The sequence below is a fragment of the Rhinoraja longicauda genome, chromosome 7 (genome assembly GCF_053455715.1).
Source record: "Rhinoraja longicauda isolate Sanriku21f chromosome 7, sRhiLon1.1, whole genome shotgun sequence".
Lineage (NCBI taxonomy): Eukaryota > Metazoa > Chordata > Chondrichthyes > Rajiformes > Arhynchobatidae > Rhinoraja > Rhinoraja longicauda.
In genome coordinates, this window is record NC_135959.1 from 74,100,638 (window position 1) to 74,127,841 (window position 27,204).

Sequence of the window (27,204 nt, forward strand, 5' to 3'; positions counted from 1 at the left end):
TGCTGTTCAAAGTTTGTTCTTCTGGGGATCTCTATGCTCTGTAGAGTATAAATCACTTTTGACACCCTGATGGTCTTAGATTGGTGGGTGACTAGTAAATCTCCCAAGAGCACACCATCTCACAGATTTAAACTGGCCATAAGACGATGAGCATATTCAAGCATTCCGTTCCTGGAATTCATGACCCATAAGCTTGAGTTCAAGTATTCATTGTGACTCCTGTGGTTGTCAATTTTGTTGCACGCAGCATTTTGCAACTTGTCCAATGGCCGTTGCCCCTGGCCACCAACCCCTGGCCTATGCCTGTCCCAGGCTTTCCCCTATTCTCCTGTCCCACTGCTCTACTCCTCCAAACACCAGTATAACAAAATTAAATGTTTTAAGCATCAACAATTTACATCTGTATATGCAGCAGTTTGGCAGTATATTTGAAAGCAGAGCATCCCTTTTTCACCTCTCTTGACACTAACCACTGTTTTTAAATTGTCAAACTGCTTGTCAAACATCTAGGATGAGCATATATTTCATAGAACATAGGACAGTATAGTGCAGGAACTCAGTTAAATATTGGCAAAACTGAAGCCATCATCTTTTGACCCCCATCACCAAGTCAGCTCTCTGGTCACGTTTTCCATCCTCCACGTCTGACTCTGTTGAGCCAAGTCAGTTGGATCGGCTAGGTTTGCATCCACAGGTCACAGAAGTTCAGATGGGTTAAAGGGCGCGTGATAGAAATATGTAAGATCTTGAGATGACTGGACACAGTTGGGTGAGGAGAAACTACCTGTTTTTGTGGGGAAATCTAGAACTTGGTGTCACCATTTAGAAATAACTGCATTTATGGCATTTAAAACAGAAATGAAGTAACTTTTTCTCTCTGAGCATTGTGAGTATTTGGAACTTCCTTCCACAAAAGACTAGAAACATTCAATATTTTTTTACTGGTGTATGTTGACAGACACCGTATGGGAAGGGGTGATAGATTACCACGAATCGGGTGTTGAAGTTGCAATCAGATGATCTTATTAAAAGATAGAACAGATTTGAGGGGTTAGATAGCCTACTTTAACTTCATTTGGATTGAAGTTTTTTGATCTCTACAAACACTGCTCCCCTATATTATGAGCACTAAGAGGTAGTTAAGTCGTGCTTACCTGGTTCTATGACTGCCTCAATTGATCTACTGTTGATGCCCTCATCCGTACCTTTGGTTCTTCTGGATCTGGCAATTCCACTGGATTCATGGTCAGCCTCAATACATAAACTCAAGGCCATGCACAATGTTACTCCCTGCCTTAGTTCTATGATTGATCTATGTCTCACATGCTTGATCGAAAGCCCAAGGTTCAAGAAACCTCTCCTTGCATCTTTCCTGAATGGTATTCTTTGAAAGCTATCTGTTTGACCATCTCTGAATATCCCCCTCCAGAGTCCAGTGTGAAATTTTATTTGATGATACTGCTGTGAAGTATTTTAGAAAACATTTTATAAATGTAAATTCTTGTTCAGTCATTTAACTAAAATGGTCGTCCCGTTGCTATTTAAGGTAGAATCCTCACTTTCTGTCTTTTGGCTTTTGTTTTCACTCCTTTGGTCTCTTTTGTAAATTGTGAATTCCTTTTAGATTTTGAATCCCTATTCATCCACAGGCAATTAACATTGATGAACTGTACCTGTCATCTGACAGGAGTTTAATCATTATGTTATTCTTCTACATTCTCTCGGAATTTGTTAACTTGTTTCTTTAGGCTTCCAGTAGCATGGTGTGCACGTGCTGTTATATTTCAGTGTTTTCTTAAGGGGTTTATGTCACTAACCATTTTCCATTACTTTTTTTCCTCACTGTATTTTTTAATTGGGATTCTCTCAATACTTAGCATAACGTCACTTGCATGTGGGATGTGAATGTTGTCTTAAGTCAGTGAGTTTGAAATCCCTCTGATGTCATTGTTAGTGATGTTTTGTCTTATCATATATTCTGTTATTTTCCAGAATGTTTGCTTCATATTTCCTCAGTTTTTATACCAATTCTTTTGCGGATTTTCACAGCAGGTTAGTATTTGCTTCATAACTTTTTTTTGTACACTTGTAATGTTCTGTGTTTGAGGTGTCCAGTGTTGCTGTGAGCTTAATTGATCACATAGTTCCTTGGTATTTATTTCACAAAATGCTGGAGTAACTCAGCAGGTCAGGCAGCATCTCACGAGAGAAGGAATGGGTGACGTTTCGGGTTGAGACCCTTCTTCAGTCTGAAAAAGGGTCTCGACCCGAAACGGCACCCATTCCTTCTCTCGTGAGATGCTGCCTGAGCTGCTGAGTTACTCCAGCATTTTGTGAAATAAATACCTTCGATTTGTACCAGCATCTGCAGTTATTTTCTTACATAGTTCCTTGGAGTGCACAGAATCTTTTACCCAGGTTAGAGAAACCAAGAACCGGAAGACATGGGTTTAAGGAGATAGGGGCAAGATTTAATAGGGACACAAGGGGTAACTTTTTTAGACAGAGGGTGATGGGTATATGAAATGAGCTGCCGGAGGACGTAATTGAGGCAGGTCATATAACAACATTTAAAATAAACTTGGACAAGTACATGGATAGGAGAGTTTTTGTAGGGATATGGGCCATCTTGGTCGACATGAATAAGTTGGGTTGAATGGCCTGTTTCCATGCTCAATGGCTCTCTAGCATACTTTAAAGTTTCTTCCTGTGGGGTCATGCAAGTTAATTTGTTAGTTAAGGCCTCGCTGAGGCAGGTAATTAATTTGTTTTTATAAGCAGAGGTGCAAAAGTCGAGGAGATTGTTACTGCTTAACGCTGTTAAGGCTTTCTTTTGCCTGAGTTAGGATACATTGAATTTCCAATCTTGCTCAAGGGATACAAGTGTTCCAGCACAATTCTGAGTGGTTTTGCCAACAGCTTGTTCTGGTTTACATTCAGTTAAATCAGAAAATACTGTACATAAATACAATCAAGTCAAACTCGAGTATATTCGACAGAGCAAAGGAGAATATAGTTCTCAGCATCCCAGCACATCAGTTCCATAGACAAAGCCCGCAATTAGGTAGAGATGAATGAGACAGTACCCGAATTTATGGAAGGACCATGTAGAAGCATGATAAGAGGGGAAATAGTTATACAGTATATAGTATACAGAACTTTATTGTCATTCGGTACAAGTACTGAACGAAATTACAGCAGTCACAAAACACAACAAAAAAAAGAAAAAAGTACACAGGACACACGACCCCAAGACAAACATCCATCACAGTGAGTCCAAACACCCCCTCACTGTGATGGAAGGCAACAAAACTTCCACTCTCTTCCCCCCGCGCCCACGGACAGGCAGCTCGACCCCTACCGAGGCGACCGACATGCACAGCCCCCGCAAGGGGATGGAAGGCCCCGCGGCCGAGCTGCGCCAGGCACTGAAATGTCCCGCGGCCGAGCCGCGCTGGCGATGTTAAGTCCAGCGGCCGAGCCGCGCCAGGCGCTGGAAGGCCCCGTGGCCGAGCCGCACTGAGCGCTGAGACGTCCAGCGGCTGTACCGGGCGATGGAAGGCCCCGCGGCCGAGCCGCGCCGGGCACTGTTAGGTCCCGCGGTCGAGCCGCGCCGGCGATGTTAAGTCCAGCGGCCGAGCTGCGCCGGGCGATGGAAGGCCCCGCGGCCGAGCTGCGCCCCGGGGAAGAGTCCTAATAAAAGAAAGGTTTCCCCCACCCCACCACTCCCCGCCCCACCCCACCCCCCCCACACATACACAGCCAAAAACAGAAACAAAAGCCATCCCAACACCGACACAAACAACAACAAAAAAGGAAAAAATACAGACAGACTGCCAGAGTTATTCTTGAGTCTGGTGATGAGTACATTCAAGCTCCTGTACCTTCTGACATATGGGAGAAGGAAGACAAGTCTTTGATTATGTTGACTGGGCTTCATCGAGGACTCTACAATTCTTTGCCATCTTGAGCAAAGCTGTTCGCAAACCAACCTTGACCGTACTTGGATTATTGTGTTAAATTTTGGTCGCCTGCTATAGGAAGAATGTTGTAACCTTGAAAGAGTACAGAGAAGATTTACAAGGATGTTGTAGGGACCTGAGATATTGGGAGAGGTTGGGCGGGCTGGGATCTTATTCCTGAGAGCGCAGGAGGATGAGGGGTAATCTTGTAGAGTTGTGCAATATCATGAGGGGGAGTAGATAGTAAGATTGTAAGAGTGACTGGAGACATGCCAAATTTGCTCAACGCCAAAGGCAGTAGAGGTGTTGATGTGCCTCCTTGGCCGTCGCCCCATCACTGAGGTTGTTCTGTGACGGATCATTGGTAATATTCATACTGAGGAACTTGAAACTCGTAGCTAATTCCACTTCAGCTCAATTGATGCTGATTGGGGCATGCACTCCATCTTACTTCCTGAAGTCGATGACTGCTTCCTTTGTCTTGCTGACGTTGAAGGGCTAGTTATTGTCCAGAAAACATGTCACTAACTTTTCTGTCTCTTTCTTGTACTCTGCCCTGTCGTTGTTTGTGGTCCAGCCCACTACAGTGATGTCATCTGCAAACTTGTAGATTGAGTTTGAGCTGATTTTGGCCCTAGAGTCAAGAGAGTAGAGGACTAGGAACACATCCTTGCTGAGTCCTGGAAGTCCAAGAGTTTGGAGATCAGATTGGATGGGATTAAGATGTTGAAGGTAGAGCTATCATCGATGAGTAGGAGTCCAATGTAGGTGTCTTTGTTGTCTAAGTGTTCTAGAGATGGGTTTGGAGCCAGGGAGATGGCATCTGCTGTGGACCTGTTGTGACGGTCAGCAAACTGCAGTGGATCAAGGCTTTTTGGGAGGCTGGAGTTACTTGAAGCACTTCATGATGGTGGATGACAGAGCCACTGGATGGTAGTGATCTACTTTACTTTGCCACCGGAATTATATTGGTCTCCTTGAAGCAGGTAGGGACCTCCGAATGGAGTAATGACAGGCCAAAGATGTCTGTGACTACTTCTGCCAGCTGATTTGCGAAAGTTCTGAGGATGTAGCCGGGGACTCCATCTGGGCCACTTGCTTTCCGCCGATTCATTCTCAGGAAGGCCAATCTTATGTCTGCCATAGTAATCGTTGGCACAGATACACCTGAGACTGGCAGGGCGGCATTCCTCCACTGACCGACTGTTCAAAACCGTCATAGAATGTTTTGAGTTCATCGGGAGGGACATAGTTGCCAGTGATACTGCACGCCTTCAATAAACCCATTATAGCGTGCAAGCCTTGCTACAATCTACGGAAATTTGTGTCAGGAATCCAGCTTGGTCGGGAATTCCCTCTTGGCATCCTTAATGGCTCTGTGAGAGCCAAGGAGAGATTTCTTGTACCACTCAGGATTGCTTGAGTTCAGTGTTATGGATTTGGGCTTCACCTGGGAGTGGAGCTCGTGGTTCATCCATGGTTTCTGGTTGGGGAGTACATGATCGTCAGGTCATGTTTTCCTGCATAGGTTTTTCTATAGGTTTATATTTTCCTAATAGATTCCATGCTACTGATGTGGAATTCTCTGCCACTGAGGGTAATGGAGACCAAATCACTGGATGAATTGAAGAGAGAGTTAGAGCTCTAGGGGCTATTGGAATCAAGGGGTATGGGGAGAAGGCAGGCACAGGTTACTGATTGCAGATGATCACAATGAATGGCGGTGCTGGTTTCTATGTTCTATGATCAGTGAGTCAAACCATTCTCAACGACGTTCTGGCAATACTTATCTCCCTTTCAACAATAAACAAAATTGATAAGATTTTAATGGGACTTTGCAACGTGTGGACACATTTGAGTGGATCTGCAGGCAATGAAGTATTTTGGATAACCTTAAAATGAATGTTGTATTAATTCAAGTTTAAATTTTTTATTTCCTTCATCAGTACAGGATTATTCTTAAGTAGTTTATTTTTCTTCATCCATTTCCTTCTGTGTCCTTTGTCAAAAGCAGTTGGAAATCGCCACGTTAACTCCCTTTTGGCATACAGTTGCAGCAAGTTCCAACATAGTTTGAGCTGAAAATAGAGCATCACATGCAAAGTGGTTTGAGTATATATATGAACAAGTGGGACACAGAATGCTGGATTAACTCAGCAGGACAGACAGCATCTCTGGAGAGAAGGAATGGGTGACATTTCAGGTCGAGAGCCTTCTTCTGACTGGTTAGGGATAAGGGAAAAGAGAGATGTAGATGGTGATGTGGAGAGATAAAGAACAATGAATGAAAGATCTGCAAAAAAGTAACAATGATAAAGGAAACAGGCCATTGTAAGCTGTTTGCAGGGTGAAAATGAGAAGCTGGTACGACGGCTGGGGGTGGGATAGAGAGAGAATGAATGCTGGGGCTACCTGAAGTGAGAGAAATCAAAATTCATACCACTGGGCTGTAAGCTGCCCAAGCGAAATATGAGATGCTGTTCCTCCAATTTGTGTTTAGCCTCACTCTGACAATGGAGGACAGAAAGGTCTGTGTTGGAATGGGAAGGAGAATTAAAGTGTCCAGCAACCGGGAGATCAGGTTGGTTCAGGCTGGCTGAGCAAAGGTGTTCCGTGAAACGATCGCCCAGTCTCGCAAATGTGTAAGAGTCCACATCTTGAACAACGGATACAGTAGATGAGGTTGGAGGAGGTGCAAGTGAACCTCTGCCTAACCTGAAAGGACTGTCAGGGTCCTTGGATAGAGTCGAGGGAGGAGGTATTGCAACAGGTGTTGCATCTTCTGCGGTTACAGGGGAGGGGGTGGTTTGGGTGGGAAGAGATGAGTTAACCAGGGAGTTGCGGAGGGAACGGTCTCTGCGGAAGGTGGAAAGGGGTGGAGATGGGAAAATGTGGCCAGCGGTGGGATCCCGTTGGAGGTGGCGGACATTTTGGAGGATTATGTGTTGTATACGACGGCTGATGGGGTGGAAGGTAAGGACCAGGAGGATTCTGTCTCTGTTGCAATGAGGGGGAGGGGGAGGGGGAGCATGGGCGGAGCTGCGGGGTACCGAGGAGACACGAGTGTGGGCCTCATCTATGATGGGAGAGTGGACATGTGAACAAGTGAATTGGAAAAGTCCATTAGGTCCCAGCACTGGCTCCACCTTAGTTGCAAAATTCTGGCTGATGTGATTGTTTAGAGAGTTCCAAAGATTCATAAACCTGAGAAATAGGTTTTGCCTAACCTCTGTTTTAAATGGGCAACCACATAATTTAAAATAGTGATCCCTAGTTCTACGCTTTTCCCAAAAGAGAAAGCAATCTCATGACATTAAACCTATAAAAACCTCTCAATCTCGTTTATTTTTTAATAAAGTCCCCTCTCACTTCACTGAGCTCCAACGAACACTGGTTGGGACCTATTCAACTGTCCTCATAAGATAACCTTCTGTTCCATGTATTTATTGAGGAAACCTTATATGAATTGCTTCCAATACATTTAAAACCTTTTCCTTAAGTTTGTAATTAAATTCTAGGACCGCTGCCTGATAGAGATTAGTAATGGGAACATGGGTTAATCTCTCTAATTATTCCTGGTTCCATCCTATTGCTTGGAGCAGTTAGATGACCACAGAGTTAGTGGGATAATTTAGTATCCATATGGTGATATGCTCAAACTGAAGGTATGTTGGAATAACTTCTGCATCTCCAACCCGTATTTATGCACTCCCAATCGCATCTGAGAGGCTAGAATAAACTTGTATGATTCCAATGTACCAATGTAATGAAACGTTTCTTATTTTACAGCCCTTGTATGATGCTGCATATCTTACATTGTACAACATCAGCTTCACTTCTCTTCCCATCCTGTTGTATAGCCTGATGGAACAACATGTTAGTGTCGATGCTCTCAAAAGAGACCCAACAATGTACAGGTGAGCGAGGAGGCATATAGTGTGATATAGGATATGAATTTTGCTGGTGAGGGGTTGTTCTGAAAATCCAAGTCTTGGTCTAAAATTAAGTTGAGCAGGGTGTAAAAGAGGAGGATAAGCAATGGGGATCAGATTTTGGTAAACATTTTGACTGTTGGTGACAGGCCTTAAGAAATGTAAATGTATATAGTTTGTAAAAAATCTGCAATAGCAAAACTTTTATAAATATTAAGGGAAGTAGATACCTAAATCTTTCTAAGGTAAAGCAAGAGGATTTCCTAAACTCACCATATTTTTTAATTTCAATCACTGAATATGAAGCAAAGGAATAAAGTTGAACTTTTGCTAATACTTTGAATATTGATGGAGTTCTCGGTACCCCATGATGAACTGTGTAAAGGTGCCATTGGAGTGCACTGGGCAGGGCAAGAGAGGGAGATTAAATTTAGAAGGAAGCCCAATATGTGTTTTCTTCCTTCAGAAGAACCGTAGTGCAATTTGAGCAGAAACTTCATCAGTCATGAAAATATTTTTATAATGCATTATAAATCAATAACAAAGATACACAATCCAATTTCATAGTTTTTCTTTTCAACCATCAGGGACATTGCCAAAAATTCCTTGTTATGTTGGAAGTTGTTCCTTTACTGGACATTCCTGGGAGTATTTGATGCTGTGACATTTTTCTTTGGTGCTTATTTTCTGTTTGACCATTCAACAATGCCCAGCAATGGAAAGGTGAGTACACAACCTCAATAAAGTGACCCAGCACTAAAAACCATCCACCAATCTTCTGCATTAAGGCTTCTTTTAACACCCTATGTTTTAAATATTTCATCTTTTAAAGATTCATTTAATTTTACTCTTTATTCAAGTGCTTGTCTATTGAAAGATATTTTAATAAAGTCGTTGATCATTACTTGTTCTCCTTTTTCTTTTGTTCTGTTATTTTATCCAATAATCCTTGTTTGCTTCTCTTTCCTTGTTCATTTACTTAAATAATTCTGTGGGTTTTTGTTTTGCTCTGTTGACTTACTTTGTCTTGTGTTTTTGGCCTTTGCCATTTGCTTCTCCTTCTAATGCCAGCTAATGAAGGCCAATTTGATGGTAAGATCAATCTCTCCTTCTCCCTGTGTCTCACTGTGGGGCAATTTGCATTGAACTGTTATTGACTCATAGAATGACTATTCAGAGGAGATTAAGATAGTAAATTACTGGTTGACGTGCACATTTGTTTTGGCATTGTTGAATTCACTCAAAGGAAACAGTTTTATCAATTGGATTACTGAAGTGGGAACATAATTATTAACAACAGAGCTGCAGAGATGGTGAGGAAGCAGCTTGGGCTGGCCTAGTCATGTCGTTGCTGTGCCCAATAGTAATATCCCCTGCTCCAGGAGAAAGGTTTGAGCTTCTCCAGTCTCTCCTCACAACCGAACTGCTTCATCCCAGGCACCAAATTTGTCCCGCCCCCCTGACATCAGTCTGAAGAAGGGTCTCGACACGAAACGTCACCCATTCCTTCTCTCCCGAGATGCTGCCTGACCTGAATTACTCCAGCATTTTGTGAATAAAACCATCCTGGTGAATCTCCTCTGCGCCCTCCAGCACTTTCACATCCTTATACATTTGGTGACCAGACTGCATGCATTATTCCAGCTGAGGTCCGGACAAGGTTTTATTAAGTTGTAGCATTATCAAACATGCAGTACCTACCTCAACATGGAGTACCTGAACCAAGGAAGTTAGTAGCCATATGCTTTCCTAACCAGTTAATGGATAAATGGACGTGCACTCTGACGTCCCTCTGTTCCTCAATACTTCTTAATGTCCTATCCTGGTGCAGGATTCCCAAAGATTAATGTGTATGTCCCAGCCTCAATAGTACTCTCAATATGCATCATTGTACATTTGTCTGCCATTTCTTGTCTATTTTGTCCAAAATATCATTGTCTCTCTGAAACCTGCCTATCTTCCAATTTATCAATGACTCTGCCAGGTTTTACTCAAGTCTGTGTAAATCCCATTTACTGACCTGCCCCATCAATACATTTTGTTACCTCCTCAAAGAATTCAGTCAAGTTCTTGTACTCACCACTGGAGTATCTGAATAACAAGGACCCCCATGTCAGACTTTTATTTATTGACTATAGCTCCGCCTTCACCTCCATAACTCATCTCCAAAACTCTGGAGCTAGGAATCAACCCCCCTCCCCTGCAACTGGATCTCCCACGTACTGAGCCAGAGGCCACAAATCAGTAAGCACAGATGACAAAACATCCTTGACATAATATTTAACACCCGTGCCCTGCAATGATGCGTTCTCAGCCCTTGTGATACTCCATATGCATTCATAACTGTGTGGCTAAATTATGTTCTAACTCCATTTACAAGTTTGCAGATAACACCACTGCAGTGGCCAGATCTGGAACAGTGATGATCGGGAGTACAGGAACTTTGTTCCTTGCACTTTCTCTGCAGCTGTATCACTGTAACACTACATTCTACATTAGTTATTTTTCTCTTTACACTACCTGGGGGATTTGTGTATGGCCTGATTGTACTCGTGTATATTGTGCGCTATCCAGTCAAATTATATCATGCAAAGCTTTTCACTGTATCACAGCACAGATAAGATACCAACACCAATCAAATCTGTTAGCCAGAATGTGTAGTGGTCAGTTGGACAGAATATGACCTTAACAAAACCATATTGGTTGCTACTGATTAGCCCCTGCCTTTCTTGGTGATTATGAACCCTTTCCCTCAAACATTTTTCCCCACCACTAATGTTAGGCTCACAGGTCAATAGTTACCAAGCTTTTCTCTGCTGCCTTTGTTAAAAAGGGGGACGACACTTGCTGTCCTCCAGTCATCTGGTATCAAACTTGAGTCCAGCAAAGATTTAACAATCTTAGCCGAAGCCCTAGCAAACACTTCCCTTGCTTCCCACAAAATCTAATGATTCCTGTGCACCTCCTCAACCTCATCTAGGGCATTTAGTGCTCCCAATCTGACCTTTCCTACAATTGCAAGACCAAGTACAGGCTAGGTGACCGATTTGCAGAGCACCTGCACTCTCTTCTCAATGACCTTGCCAAGCTTCTGGTTACGTGACATTTCTACCATTACATTCCACTACCACAACCCTCTTCCCGAAACAGCTTCTCCAACCGTGGCCTTCTCCAATGCAAGATGAGGCCTAACACAAACTAGAGGGACACCTCGTATCCCGCCTGGATAGTCTACAAACCAATGATATGAACATCGAATCTTCCAATTTCAAGTAAACCTTACTGCTGCTGTGAACAAACCACCTCTTTGGATCAATCTCTGGTCTCCCACTTTTGTACCAGTTCCATATCGGCTTCCAACTCCCCATCACTCATTTTCAATCTCCCTCCTGGTTCCATCCATCCACACCCATACACTTTAGCTCTTCCCCTCCCAATCTCGTTCTGATTGCATCTGCTCTTCACCTCTCCCCTAATGGTTCCTGTTGTTACCTTCCATGCTTATCAGATATCAGCACTAGTGGCCTTCCTGTTCCATCTGATTTCCCAGGAGCTGACTCCACCTTCACACTTCTTTCCTCCACCTTCACCTTTCCTCCCCCCAACTTTTTCCATTTGCCTTTGTTTCATTTTTGACTGCATCCATCTATCTTCCATTTGCATATATTTGCAATATAAGCAAACTATAAAAACAATTCAGCAAGACGGTGTTTACCCTGCTGCAACTGCACTCTTCCCTCTCCCCATCTGCCCAACTTCACTTGTCCTCTGTCCACCAATCCTCACTGTCCATGGTTTTGCCCTTCCCCCTCTCCAATTTCTGATGATTATTATCCTGCCTTTCCACTCTGCATAATTTCAGCCCGAAACATCGACAGTTTCTTTCTTTCCCACAGATGTTGCCTGAGCCACTGAGATTCTCCAGCAGATTCCAGCGTCTGCAATTTCTTGTATCTCCTGGCATAATAATCCCATCCATTCCAGGGGGGTTTATTCACCTTTAAGGCAGCCAAGGCATAAATCATTTCCCCTTTATAGAGACCTGTACTAGACTTTCACCTTCCGCTTCACGGCTTGATGGCTTTGTGGCCAGGTTTGTGGATGATACAAAGATAAATTGGGGGGCAAGTAGTGCTGAGGAAGCAGGGAGTCTGCAGAAGGACTTGGACAGATTGGGAGAGTGGGCAAAGAAGAAATGTAATGGAGTGTTACAAAATGTGCAGTTATGTGCTTTGGTACAAGGAATAATGGGGTAGACTATTTTCTAAATGGGGAGAGGATTCAGAAATCGGAGGCACAAAGGGACTTGGGATTGCTGGTAATCCCAAAGATTAATTTGCAGGTTGAGTCGGTAGGAAGCAAGGCAAATGCAATATTAGCATTCATTTAGAGAGGATTACAATTAAAAAAGCATGGATGTAATGCTGGGGCTTTATAAACTGCTGGTTCGGCCACATTTGGAATATTGTGAGCAGTTTTGGGCTCCAGATTTGAGGAAGGATATGCTGGCATTGGAACGGGTCCAGAGCAGGTTTACGAGAATGATCCCATGGATGATTGGGTTAATGTATGAGGAGCATTTGATAGCTCTGTACTCACTGGAGTTTAGAAGGACGTGGGGGAACTCATTGAAACCTACCAAAGGCCTGGATAGATGGATATGGAGTAATGTCCAGTAGTGGGAGAGTCTAGGACCAGAGGGCACCTTGATGAAACCCCAACTACAAAGTTGGATTCCTTTGTGAATATCGATGATACTTTGGACGTTGCATATACCTTCTGGCTCCACGTGTATATTACCTGATTCCATGCTGTATAACTCTCTACAAAAGCCCCACAAGGAGTCTTGCCCTTTACTGCTTCAGATTCACCACCAAACTACCACTCGTGCCGAGTACAAACAACTGCTGATGGCTGGATGGCTGCTTGTAAATTTGCCTTACCTCCGTGTAGTTGCTTCAAGGCCAGACAGCAATGTCTGCTTGTCTCAGGAGGTTCACCACCTTAATATAATTGTATGTTGTGGCTATTTACATGGCCACCACCATTTATCTCTATATTTGTCACATGTTTACACAACTATCTCGACGTGCCAAAGGCTGGCCATTTTGATGCAGGAACAGACTATTCGGCCCACCATGTCTGTACTAAACATGATGCCAAGTTGATCTTGTCTGCCTGCGTGTGATCCATAACCCTCCATTCCTTGCATATGCTTGTGTCGACATAAAATGTTCTTAAATGCCATATCTTACCTGCCTCCACCACCCCTGGCAGTACCTACAGGCATCAATAGACAATAAACAAGAGTTGCAGGAGTAGGCCATTCAGCCCTTCGAGCCAGCACCACCATTCAATGTGATCATGGCTGATCATTCTCAATCAGTACCCTGTTCCTGCCTTCTCCCCATACCCCCTGACTCCACTATTCTTAAGAGCTCTATCTAGCTCTCTCTTGAATGCATTCAGAGAATTGGCCTCCACTGCCTTCTGAGGCAGAGAATTCCACTCATCCAGCACATCTCCAATAAACCTTCTCCTTGCCACCTTAAAGCTATGCCCTCTAGTCTTTGACTTTTCCGCACGATTCTGAGTGTCTATCCTATCTATGATTCTCATAATTTTATAAACTTCTACTAGGTCACTCTGATAGAAATATATAAGATTATGAGAGGTATCGGTAGGGTACACAATCAATGTTCTGAATTGAAAATGGGACATACTTCTTGGAACGATATTGTGGCATGGATCAGGTGCTGAAATACTCCAGACTGGTGGAAAATAGATAAAACTACAGATGCCGGAATGTGAAACCAGGACAGAAAATTCTGGAGGATCTCAGCCAGTCAAACAGCAGTTGTGAAAAAACAAACTAGTCGACATTTTGGGCCAACGGCCGCCCCTGCCCCCAGTGCCAGCTATTGCATGGAAAAATGCGACCAAACCTCAAATAATTTGAGATTAATTCTGAATATGTATTTTTGTGCAAATTTATGCTTTTAGGTCTTTGGAAACTGGACGTTTGGCACCCTGGTCTTCACTGTGCTGGTATTTACAGTAACTCTGAAGGTATATTTCTCTCTTGTGATTTTTGTAAATATATAAATGAGGATCAGAGCAATATTTTGGAGGGATGATAGTTCAGACAATCCAATCTTCATTCACATTCGTTGCTCTGAAAGCACTACCAATAGTTAATGAAATAATTTCCATTCATCAAGTCAAGTCAAGTTTATTTGTCACATACATATACAAGATGTGCAGAGAAATGCAAGTGGCAACGCCTGCGGATTGTGCTAAAACTACAAAACAGAATAGAATTTTTTTTTTTAACACAAAAAATAAATTAATACAGTAAATTAAATTAGTCCCTGGTGATATGAGAGTTAACAGTCCTGATGGCCTGTGGGAAGAAACTCCGTCTCATCCTCTCCGTTTTCACAGCATGACAGCGGAGGCGTTTGCCTGACCGTAGCAGCTGGAACAGTCCGTTGCTGGGGTGGTAGGGGTCCGTCATAATGTTGCTGGCTCTGGATCTGCACCTCCTGATGTATAGGTCCTGCAGGGGGGCGAGTGTAATTCCCATGGTGTGTTCAGCCGTACGCACTACTCTCCGCAGAGCCTTCCTGTCCTGGGCAGAGCTGTTCCCAAACCAGATTGTGATGTTCCCGGACAAGATGCTTTCTACAGCCCCAGAGTAGAAGCACCGAAGGATCCTCAGAGAGAGGATCAAGCACCTGACTTTAGTTTAGTACAGAGATATAGCATGAAATCAGGCCCTTCATCCCACCGAATCCATGCTGACCATTGATCACCCGTTCACATTAGTTCTTAGTTTTTGCATCAAATCTCTATACACACCAGGAGCCATTTAGAGGCCAATTAACCTACAAACCCGCATGTCTTTGGGATGTGGGAGGAAACCAGAGTGCAGGGAGGGAACCCACGCGGTAGCAGGGAGAACGTGCAAACTCCACACAGACAGCACCAGAGGTCATGATCGAAACCGGATTTCTGGCCCTATGAGGCAGCGGCTCTCACAGATCCATTGTTGTAATTCAATAATTTGAATTATTTCAATATATCAATAATTTCTATAATTTGACTAACAGATGCATTGCATAATTCAAATCCATCATCTTGTAAAATGTTGGGAGAAATATCTTGCGACTTGATATTTCCTTTTGCATAGTAGGATACACCCCAACAAAGGGCAGCAAAATATTCTGCGTGTCCATAATGCGACAGTTGTGTTCTAAAGGAAGCTCATCTAATTAAAAATTGTGTTATAAAATAATTATATAAATGGGGAAAACAGTGTTCAGGGCGAGAGAGTTTCAGACACAGTAACAAAGCTATTTTTTTCCCTGCAGGATTTTCAAATATTAAAATCTTTTTAATAACCAAGCTAAAAAATACTAGAGGCTGTATGTTATATTGTATAATGAAGTATAGCAATGTAAGTGGTAGTAGAAGCAATGGGTTGACAATTTCCATGTCCTCTTGCGGTTAAAGTAGCAGCTGCATTTTTAAGAAACAGTGGTGTCTGATTACTGCCGGAAAGAATGTTTTTTTCCAAGACTGCTTTTTTTTCTGCTTCCAACATAACTTATAAGTGGTTCTCTAGTTCCTGATCAAAATCATTTATAACCATTAGGCCTGCCTAATGCAAATGGTGTCATGGAACATAAAACATAGAGCAGTACAGCACAGAAGGGACCCTTGGCCCACAATGTTTGCGCTGAACATGATTCCAAATTATCTGATCTCATCTGCCTGCACATGATCCAAATGAGTCTATTCCTTGCACTTGCATGTGCCTATCTAAAAGCTTAAACACCATGTAGCATCTGCCTCCACCACAACCTCTGGTAATTTTTTAATTATTATTTTAATATATCAAAAAATACTTTATTCAAGTAAAACATATTTACAATATATCTTCTTTTTAACAACCCCATCCGACATTTCTGGAGGTTACACATTCAATACAGGTATTCACTTCCAAATTTACAGACATTTACACAGTATCCCTTATTTGGAGGGGCATCTCTCTCCACCACACCCTGCCCCCCATGTCCAGCAGCGGAAGGACCCTAGACTGTGGTCCTCCCCCACATGGCCTTGGTGTTGGCTGCACCGAGCTTCAGTGCGTCCCTCAGCACGTACTCCTGCAGTCTGCAGCGGGCCAGTCGGCAACATTCCTTGACGGACAGCTTGCTCCGCTGGGAGGTCAACAAAGCTCGGGCAGACCAAAGAGCGTCTTTCACCGAGTTGATGACCTTCCAGCAGCACTCGATGTCAGTCTCTGAATGCGTCCCTGGGAACAGTCCGTAGATCACAGAGTCCTCTGTGACGGAGCTGCTCGGAATAAATCATGACAGGGACCCCTGCAAACCTCTCCAGACTCTCTTTGCAAATCCACACTCTGAAGAGGTGGGCCACCGTCTCCTCTCCATAGCAGCCGTCTCGAGGGCAGCGTGCACCGGTAGTGAGGTTCCGGCGGTGCAGGAAGGATTTGACTGGGAGGGCTCCCCTCACCGCCAACCAAGCCAGGTCTTGGTGCTTGTTGGTGAGTACTGGCGATGAGGCATTTTGCCAGACAAGCTGGGCAGTCTGCTCTGGGAACCACGCCACAGGATCCATGGAGTCATTCCCCTGCAGTGTCTGCAGGACGTTCCGTGCTGACCACTGCCCGATGGACTTGTGGTCAAAGGTGTTTGTCCGGAAGAACCTTTCCACGAGCGACAGATGGTGCGGCAATGCCCAGCTGACTGGCACATTGCGTGGCATCTGTGCCAGGCCCATCCTTCACAACACCGGGGACAGGTAGAACCTCAGCTGGTAGTGGCACTTGGTGCCCACGTGCCTTGGCTCTACGCTCCGCCTGATGCAGCCACACACGAAGGTGGCCATCAGGATGAGGGCGACGTTGGGCACGCTTTTACCCCCGTTGTCTGCCGACTTGTGCATTGTGGCTCGTCGCACCCGGTCAATCGTTGACCCCCAAAAGCCACCACCCCTGGTAATGCTTTTCTGCCCCCCCCCCCCCCACCCACTCTCTGTGTGGGGAAAAAAACTTGACCTGCATGTCTCCATTAAACCTTTGCCTCTCACCTTAAAGCTATGCAGTTCCTCCATTGTCACCCTGAGAAATGTCCCTAATTCATTGATCCTGTTATATCCAATTTGCATAGTAGAAAGGTGTTATCGCTGAACTCACTGTATGGCATAATTTTGCAGTATGTAGACAGATTCTAAGGGGAGTAAGAGGCAACCCTGGCTGACGAGGGAAGTTAGGGATGGTATAAAACTAAAAGAAAATATGTATAACATAGCAAAGAGTAGCGGGAAGCCAGAGGATTGAGAAACTTTCAAAGGACATCAGAAGGTAACAAAAAGGGCAATAATGGGGTGAAAAGGTGAAGTACGAAGGTAAGCTCAGCAAGAATATAAAGAAGGATGGTAAAACCTTCTTTTGGTATGTTAAGAGAAAAAGATTAGTAAAGACAAATGTGGGTCCCATGAAGGCAGAAACAGGTGAAATTATTATGGGAAACAAGGAAATGGCAGAAGAGTTGAACAGGTACTTTAGTTCTGTCTTCACTAAGGAAGACACAACAATCTCCCAGATGTACTAGAAGACAGAGGATCTAGGGAGACAGAGGAACTGAAAGAAATTTGCATGAGGCGAGAAATAGTATTGGGTAGACTGATGGGACTGAAGGCTGATAAATCCCCAGGGCCTGATGGTCTGCATCCCAGGGTACTTAAAGAGGTGGCTCAAGAAATTGTGGACGCATTAGTGATCATTTTCCAATGTTCTATAGATTCAGGATCAGTTCCTGTGGATTGGAGGGTAGCTAATGTTATCCCACTTTTTAAGAAAGGAGCGAGAGAGAAAACGGGGAATTATAGACCAGTTAGTCTGACATCGGTGGTGGGGAAGATGCTGGTGTCAATTATTAAAGAGGTAATAACGGTGCATTTGGATAGCAGTAAAAGGATTGGTCCAAGTCAGCATGGATTTATGAAGGGGAAATCCTGCTTGACTAATCTTCGGGAAATTTTTGAGGATGTGATAAGTAAAATTGATGAAAGGGAGCCAGTGGATGTAGTGTATCTGGACTTTCAGAAAGCCTTGATAAGGTCCCACACTGGATATTAGTGAGCAAAATTAGAACACATCGTATTGGGGGTAGGGTGTTGACATGGATAGAGAATTGGTTGGCAGACAGGAAACAAAGAGTAGGAATAAACGGGTCCCTGTCAGAATGGCAGGCAGTGGCAAGTCGAGTGTCACAAGGTTCGGTGCTGGGGCCACAACTGTTTACAATATATATTAATGATTTAGATGATGGAATTAAAAATAACACAGGCAAATCTGCAGATGTCACAAAGCTGGGTGGCAGTGTGAACTACGAAGGAGGTTGCAGGGTGACTTGGACAGGTTGAGTAAGTGAGCAGATGCAGTATAACGTAGATAAATGTGAGGTTATCCACTTTGGCGGCAAGAACAAGGAGGCAGATTATTATCTCATTGATGTCAGATTAGGAAAAAGGGAAGTGCAACGAGACCTGGGTGTCCTTGTACACAAGTTACTGAATGTAAACATGCAGGTACAGCAGGCAGTGAAGAAAGCTAATGGCATGTTGGCCTTCATTACGAGAGGATTTGAGTATAGGAGTAAAGAGGTAATTCTGCAGTTGTGCAGGGCCCTGGTGAGACCACATTTGTAGTATTGTGTGCAGTTTAGGTTTCCTAATTTGAGGAAGGACATGGCCAAAGAAATGGCAGAAGAGTTTAATACGAGCAAGTGTGAGACATTGGAGTTTGGTAAGTTGAATATTAGGTGAAATTATACAGTTAATGGCAAGAGCCTCAACAGCATTAATGTACAGAGGGATCTTGGGATTAAAGTCCACCGCTCCCTAAACGTGACAACACAAGTAGATAGAGTAGCAAAGGTATATGGTATAGAGTGGAAACTAGGTGATGTTTCAGTTTGGGATCCTTCTGTTGAGAGGGGCAAAATTTAAAGGAGATATGTGGGCGGAGTTTTTTTTACACAGAGGGTAGTGACTGCCTGCAACCTGCTGCCAATGGTGGTGGTGGAGGCAGATACGTGGCCTTTGGAGGCTTTAAGAGGTTTTTAGATCGACACGTGGATATTCAGGGAATGAAGGGATCCGGATCACGTGCATGCAGAGGAGGTTACACCTGGCATCATTTTCAGCATGAACATTGTGGGCTGAAGGGCCTGTTCCTGTGCTGTACTGTTCTATGCTTTATAACTTTGTTCGAGCACTCTCATAAATCAGATTCTAATTATTAACATGTCTGTGTAGTTAAGTTGTTTGGATGGAGTTTTGCTCTGTTCAAATCCAAAGCATTGTCCATGCTGATTTGTCTTCCTTTCCTTTCTAAACTTTCATTCAACTGAATGGTTTGGTATTGCTTTTTAGTTGGTGGTTAGGAATCAGCCAATATGAGGAAGGGAAATGAAAACCCTGACATTTTGCCAGTAGTTTCCAAGTCCATGATTGTGATTATGAACTGCATTGTAGAGATGTTGCTTTATTTTTCAGCTGTTGTGTCTCATGCTGTCACAGAACTAATTCCATATTGTGATCATTGGTCACCTAAAGTGATGATGTTTCTGGTTTCTCAGCTTGCATTGGACACTCATCACTGGACGTGGATGAATCATTTAGTGATTTGGGGCTCACTGGTGTTTTACATAATTTTTTCTCTGCTCTGGGGAGGTGTTATCTGGTAAGTGTATTAAATGGGGATACTCACTGTGCAATATATTTTTCCTGCTGCTGCTGTGGTTTCTAACAGAAAGATCAAAATATGTTTTGTAAGATTTTTATCTGGTGAGATACATTTTGGAAGAATATAAATGAGCATTGGACGTTATTTGATAGACAATAGGTGCAGGAGTAGGCCATTCGGCCCTTCGAGTCAGCACCACCATTCAATGTGATCATGGCAGATCATTCACAATCAGTACCCCGTTCCTGCCTTCTCCCCATACCCCCTGACTCCGCTATTCTTAAGAGCTCTATCCAGCTCTCTCATGAATGCATTCAGAGAATTGGCCTCCACTGCCTTCTGAGGCAGAGAATTCCACAGATTCACAACCCTCTGACTGAAAAAGTTTTTCCTCATCTCAGTTCTAAATGGCCTACCCCTTATTCTTAAACCGTGGCCCCTTGTTCTGGACTCCCGCAACATTGGGAACCTGTTTCCTGCCTCTAACGTGTCCAACCCCTTAATAATCTTATACGTTTTGATAAGATCCCCTCTCATCCTAAATTCCAGTGTATACAAGCCTAGTCGCTCCAGTCTTTCAACATATGACAGTCCCGCCATTCCGGGAATTAACCTAGTAAACCTACGCTGCACGCCCTCAATAGCAAGAATATCCTTCCTCAAATTTGGAGACCAAAACTGCACACAGTACTCCAGGTGTGGTCTCACTAGGGCCCTGTACAACTGCAGAAGGACCTCTTTGCTCCTATACTCAACTCCTCTTGTTATGAAGGCCAACATTCCATTGGCTTTCTTCACTGCTTGCTGTACCTGCATGCTTCCTTTCAGTGACTGATGCACTAGGACACCCAGATCTCGTTGTACGTCCCCTTTTCCTAACTTGACACCATTCAGATAATACTCTGCCTTCCTATACTTACCACCAAAGTGGATAACCTCACACTTATCCACATTTATCCACAGGTAAACAATATCCGCTGACTCCTTTGTCTATTTTGCTATTTACTTCCACAAAGAATTCCAAGATTTATCAGGCAAGATCTCCCTTTCACAAAATCATACTGACTTTGGCTTATTTTATTACGTGCTTCTGAGTACTCGGAAACCTCATCCTGAATAATGGACTCTAATATCCTATCAACTTATGAAGTCAGATTAATTGGGCAATAGCTTCCTCTCTATAACCTTGCTCTTTCCTGAGCCGCTGAGTAACATTTGCCATTTTCCAGTCATCTGGAACCACTCCTGTCTCTAGTAATTCTTGAAAGATCATGACTAATGCCTCCGCAATCTCTAAAGTTACCTCTTTCAGAACCGTGGGGAGTATTCCATCTGGTCCAGGTGACATCTTCATACCTTTCAGCTTCCCAAGCACCTTCTCCTCAGTAATAGCAACTCCACACTCAGCACCCTGACTCTCTTGAATTTCTGGCACATTGCCCGTGTCTTGCCCTGTGAAAACTGACGCAAACATATTCAATTTGTCTGCAATTTCTTTATTCATCATTACTACTTCTCCAGCATTATTTTCCAGTGGTCTTATGTCTACTCTTGCCTCTCTTTTACTCTTTATATATCTGAAGTAACTTTTGCTATCCTCTTTTATATTATTGGCTTGCTTACCTTCTAGTTTCGTCTTTTCTTATTTGTGACAGGTACAGTAATAACATTTAAAGATACTTGGACATGGATAGGAAAGGTTTAGAGGGATATGGACGAAATGTGGGCAACATTGGACTAGCTTAATTGGGGCATATTGGTCAGCATTAACAAGTTAGGCTGAAGGGTCTGTTTCCAAGCTGTGAGCCTATGATTAGACAATAGACAATAGGTGCAGGAGGAGGCCATTCGGCCCTTCGAGCCAGCACCGCCATTCAATGTGATCATGGCTGATCATTCTCAATCAGTACCCCGTTCCTGCCTTCTCCCCATACCTAATTATATGCATAGAAGTGGTAAACCAATTAGTAAGACAAACCAATTATTTATTAGGCCTTCTTTTTGTTATCTGGTATAGGTTGTGATTGTAATGTGCCATTAATATGTTCACATCCTAACCTCTTTAAAGTAATGTTTACTCTGTTACTATTTCCTGAATGTTTTTATTTTTCTCTCTCTTAGGCCTTTCCTCAATTACCAGACAATGTACTATGTCTTCATGCAACTGCTGTCAACAGGACCGGCCTGGTTAGGAATTACGCTGCTACTGACTGTCAGCCTTCTTCCAGATGTTGTTACTAAAGTCATCTGCAGGCAGCTTTGGCCAACAGCAGCGGACAAAGTTCAGGTAACATTGTATATGCAGTATTGTGTATTAACAATAAATAGCAGCAGCATTTCCTGTCTGATTGTGCAATGCATCTCAATAGACTGATTCATTTAAAGCACAGTTGTGCAAGTATGATATTGCTCATTACTCTCTAAATTGAGAGCTGTTGGTATCCAACAGGCAAATGAAACACTACTGGCAAATGTGGATACATGCCAGCTCGCCATAACTATCATTCCACTATAGAAATTCACCCTTCCGAATTCACAAATCACAACAAAAAATTGAGAGATGGAATAAGATACACTCATGCAGAATTTATGTGGAAAAAAAATAGATCGAGGTGAAATTATTTTTATTCAACTTGCGTTTTTTGATACTTGTGCAGAAAGCAGCCCATAGCTTGTGTGTACAGGAGGCAGAGGAGATCTACTGGTGCCTCCTGCCTGAATGAATTCAACATCAGAAATATATCAATGTTGGTTCATATGAAACAGCCAAGGAGAGGATTTCAGGACTTTGACGAAAATACCTGCACAAAGAAGCAACTTTCAAATTGAAGCAAAATCCTCTCTGCTGCCACCTTAAATAGAAAATACCTCAATACCCTCCTTGGCCTGCCCCCTGTTGGTGGTGTATCATCAAAGCTATAATATCCATCTATTTTATTTCCTGATCCCCAAAACTCAGGACATATGATGTCAGAATCGGGTCTTCAGGGCACCAGCCGGGTCAGTTCATCATTGGGATACATTTCTGTGATGCCACAATTCCTTCCATTCAACCTCAAGGTGTCTGTATCATTGATAAGGTCTGCAATTATTCCCCATTCTTAATTGGTGGTGATGAGCTGGCACCTTATTCACGTGGTGAAAGGGCTCCTACTTCGGTACTGGGCAGGCGTTTGCAGGATCTGAAGCCAAGGAAGATGCAGATTTGGTGATACATTTCCAAGTCTCTATACAAGTTTAGTTTAGTTTGTTATTGTCATGTGCATCGAGGTACAGTGAAAAGCTCTTGTTTGCATACTATCCAGTCAAAGAAAAGTCTATACATGAATGCAATCAAGCCACCCACAGGGCACAGATAAAGGATAAAGGGTACAACATTTAGTGCAAGATGAAGTCCGATTAAAGATACTTCAAAGGTCTCCAATGAGGTAAATGGGAGATCAGGATGGCACTCTGATAAGAGGACCGTTCAGTTGCCTGAAAACAGCTGAGAGATAACTGTTTCTGAATTTGGAAATATGCGTTTTAAACGTCTGTACCTCTTGCCTGATGAGAGAGGGGAGAAGAGGGAGACTCATTCTTGATTATGCAGGTGGCCTTGCCGAGACAGCGTGAAGTGTAGATGGAGTCAATGGAAGGGAGGCTGGTTTGTGTGATGGTCTGGCTATGTCCACAACTCTCTGCAATTTCTTGCTGTCTGGGATGGAGCTGTTCCCAAACCATGCTGTGGTGCATAGTGTAGAATGCTTTCTACACTGCTTTTGTAGGAGTCAGTGACTGTTGTTGGGAACATATCAAACTTCCCAAGCCTTCTAAGCAAGTAGAGGCATTGGTGTGCTTTCTCGGCCATAGCTTCGATGTGTCAGTCACAATCTCCTTTGTCTTGCTGATATTGAGGGTGAGGTTGGGTCTTCCCACCGGGTCACCAGCTACCTAGTCTCTGTACTTCATCTCACATTATTCAATATCTAGCCCACTACAGTGGTGTCATCTGTGAACTTGTAGATTGAGTTGGATTGGTATTTGGCTGCACATTCGTGAGTACAGGTTGAGAACACATCCTTGCAAAGCACGGCATCCTTTGTAGAGGATGGTTTATCACCTATCTTCACTGGTTCTGGTCTGTTGGTCAGGAAGTCGAGGCTCTATAAGGCGCTGGTAAGGTTGCATTTGGAATATTGTGAGCAGTTTTGGGAACCATATCTGAGGAAGGATGTGCTGGCTCTGGAGAGGGTCCAGAGGAGGTTTACAAGAATGATCCCAGGAATGAGTGGGATGATGAGTGTTTGGTGGCATTGAGCCTGTACTCGCTGGAGTTTAGAAGAATGAGGGGGGACCTCATTGAGATATATAGAATAGTGAAAGGTTTGGATAAAGCGGATGTGGAGAGGATGTTTCCACTAGTGGGAGAGTCTAGGACTAGAGGTCATAGCCTCAGAATTAAAGGACGTTCTTTTAGGAAGGAGATGACGAGAAATTTCTTTAGTCAGGAGGTGGTGAATCTGTGGAATTCTTTGCCGCAAAAGGCTGTGGAGGCCAAGTCAGTGGATATTTTTAAGGCAGGGATAGATAGATTGTTGATTAGTACAGGTGTTGGAGGATATGGGGAGAAGGCAGGAGGATGGAGTGAGGAGTGAGAGATAGATCAGCCACGATTGAATGGCCAAATTCTTATGACATGATCAAGTTGGAGGAGATGGTGGAGGTGATAATGTTTTCATTGTGCTGGGGGTTGTACTTCTAGGTTCCGTGAGTCAAGTTTGAGAGATGTTGTTGATGAAGCATTGTAGTTCTATTTAAGTTTCAGGTCTGCAATGATTTCAATGATAAGAAACCCAGCAATGGTAATGTTGTTAAATGTCAAGGAATAAGCTGGTTCGACCTCTGGTTGGAGAAAGTCATGGTTTGCAAGCATGTTGCAAATGCTACATGTTATTTATCAGCCTAAGACTGTGTTATCCAGTCATTGTTGCATGCAAGAATTGCAGATGAAACTGAACATAATGCAAACAGGTGCATTGGTGAGGACAAGGACAAAAGTGAGGAGACAAAACACCCAATAACAACTTCATCCTACTTCAGATCTCCAGAATTACTTTTCAGTCTTCGCCTCCCTGGTCGTTAATACCAAAATCAACTGGATTTCATTCTTCACCTATACCTGCTGATCTCCACTGCTTATGCCACAGGCCAAATCTTTGTACAAATAAGCCTCAAATGTACTTCTACTGGATCTCCTGGCTCTTAGTCAATCTTAACTACCTCTTTGAACCCTCTATCTCTGCAGACTTGGTGCTTGAGGGCTAAAGGTTGGTTGTATGGTACAATTGCTTAAAAAGAGATATTCATATTTACCAAGAATAAACCACCACCAGTCATATTTTGCCATACCCACCCCTTTCAGTATTTTGCAGGGATTTGTCTCCCCGTGTCTCACATGTTCATTCATGCCTCCCCCATCCAACCTTTCCCCTCCCCCTCCCTAGGCACTTTACCCCGCAATGGTAGGAGGGCTAACACCTGAACCTCCATCAACAGACCTAAACAGCTCCTCCTCCAACCTTGTCTATTGAATTTGGTACTCTCGATGTGTCTTCAACAGCCATGAGACCAAACTCAGATGAGGCAACCACATTGCTGAACATGCTCTGTCCCCTGTGGGCATGTGGATCTCCCAGTTGCCAGCTATTTTAATTCTCCTTCCCTTTCCAAAACTGGCCTGTCTGTCCCCTGCCTCCACTGCCAGGGTGAGACCAAACGCAAACCAGAGGAACACCACCTCATCTTCTGCCCAGGTAGTTCACAACCCAATGGCATGATCATTGAATTCTTCAATTTCAGCTTGCCTGCACTCCCTCTGACACTTTCTCTTTCCACCTATTCACATTCACATTCTACCATCCTCTTTCTTTTCTCCCCTCCCCACACTGGATCCCTTTTCCCCTCTTGCTCACCCCTCTTCTCCCACTTTTGTTCCCACCCCACATTCACATCTATTTTCACCTCCTTTTTCTATCAGGTTCCAGAAGATGCATTCTTTTGTTCTCCACATCACTTCCAGCCTCTGTTGCTATCTCCACCCTTCCATCCTCCATCTATCTATTATCTTTCAATCAACTTCTCAACTGAATCCACTTTTTGCTTGCTTCACCATTCCCTCCACTACTTAAAACTGTCTACTCTTCTCTTCCACTCTATATGAAGGGTCTTGACCTGAAACATCATCTGTCCATTTCCTTGACTTGACCCATTGAGTTCCTCCTGTAGGTCAGTCAGTCAATCTTACGATCGTAGTAGGCATATCACTGGGTAACATTCTGGATCAGGAGAAATCAACAGATAAAGAGGCCAAGGTTAATCAAGGACACAGTATGGATTAGATAAAGGAAGGTTCAGACCAACTAATTTGATGAATATTTTGAGGAAGTAACAAGGTGTACCAATTCGGATAACACTTTTTTTGTTGTGCTTTGATTTTCGGAAGGTGTTTGACAAAGTTCCTCATAACAAACTGATCAGGAAAACAAAATATTCCTGGGATCTTAGGGAGAGTGCCACACTAATTCAAAGTAATATAGAGTAGTCCATAATGTGAACAATGCTTTAAGAACTGAGGACTGAGTCTGTTATTGGTGGAATTGTGCCAGACTTGGTGCTAGATCCCTTGCTTTGTTGTAATCAATTATCTAAATGGAAAAAGGGTCACGATTAAGAAAATTTGCTAATGTCACAATGGGTTTGGTGTCGAGAAAGAAAGCTGTAGGCAGCAGGAAGATATCAATGAAGTGGTCGGGTAATGGCAGAAGTGAAGATTCAAGATTGTCAAGACTGTAATTGTGAAAGGCTCCAGGACTGGACAATGAAATTCTTACTTGCTTTGTAGGTGCATTAAATGCAACAATACAGCAAATAAAATTTCAGTTATTCTAAGTAAACTACACCTTGATAGAGCATGCCGAGGAACATAGTGCAACCTCAGTTGCGCAAAGTCCGTAGTACTTCGGTGCCAAGATAGACAATAGACAATAGACAATAGGTGCAGGAGTAGGCCATTCAGCCCTTCGAGCCAGCACCGCCATTCAATGCGATCATGGCTGATCACTCTCAATCAGTACCCCGTTCCTGCCTTCTCCCCATACCCCCTCACTCCGCTATCCTTAAGAGCTCTATCCAGCTCTCTCTTGAAAGCATCCAACGAACTGGTCTCCACTGCCTTCTGAGGCAGAGAATTCCACACCTTCACCACCCTCTGACTGAAAAAGTTCTTCCTCATCTCCGTTCTAAATGGCCTACCCCTTATTCTTAAACTGTGGCCCCTTGTTCTGGACTCCCCCAACATTGGGAACATGTTATCTGCATCTAATGTGTCCAATCCCCTAATTATCTTATATGTTTCAATAAGATCCCCCCTCATCCTTCTAAATTCCAGTGTATACAAGCCCAATCGCTCCAGCCTTTCAACATACGACAGTCCCGCCATTCCGGGAATTAACCTAGTGAACCTACGCTGCACGCCCTCCATAGCAAGAAT

At 43.5% G+C, this 27,204-nt stretch overlaps 1 protein-coding gene across 8 annotated transcripts in view; it reads left to right on the forward strand.

Annotated features, from left to right (window-relative positions):
* atp11a (ATPase phospholipid transporting 11A) overlaps positions 1-27,204 on the forward strand; it is a 134,439-nt gene that overhangs the window by 83,868 nt on the left and 23,367 nt on the right. For 4 of the 8 annotated variants that reach the window (XM_078402883.1, XM_078402886.1, XM_078402888.1 and 1 more), the window contains exons 23-29: positions 1,993-2,052; positions 7,752-7,879; positions 8,482-8,617; positions 8,966-8,986; positions 13,898-13,963; positions 19,567-19,670; positions 21,795-21,960. In XM_078402883.1, the coding sequence (XP_078259009.1) occupies positions 1,993-2,052; positions 7,752-7,879; positions 8,482-8,617; positions 8,966-8,986; positions 13,898-13,963; positions 19,567-19,670; positions 21,795-21,960 (681 nt within the window). The remainder of the gene's footprint in view (positions 1-1,992; positions 2,053-7,751; positions 7,880-8,481; positions 8,618-8,965; positions 8,987-13,897; positions 13,964-19,566; positions 19,671-21,794; positions 21,961-27,204) is intronic. The other 4 variants (XM_078402884.1, XM_078402889.1, XM_078402890.1 and 1 more) reach the window with 2 other exon arrangements.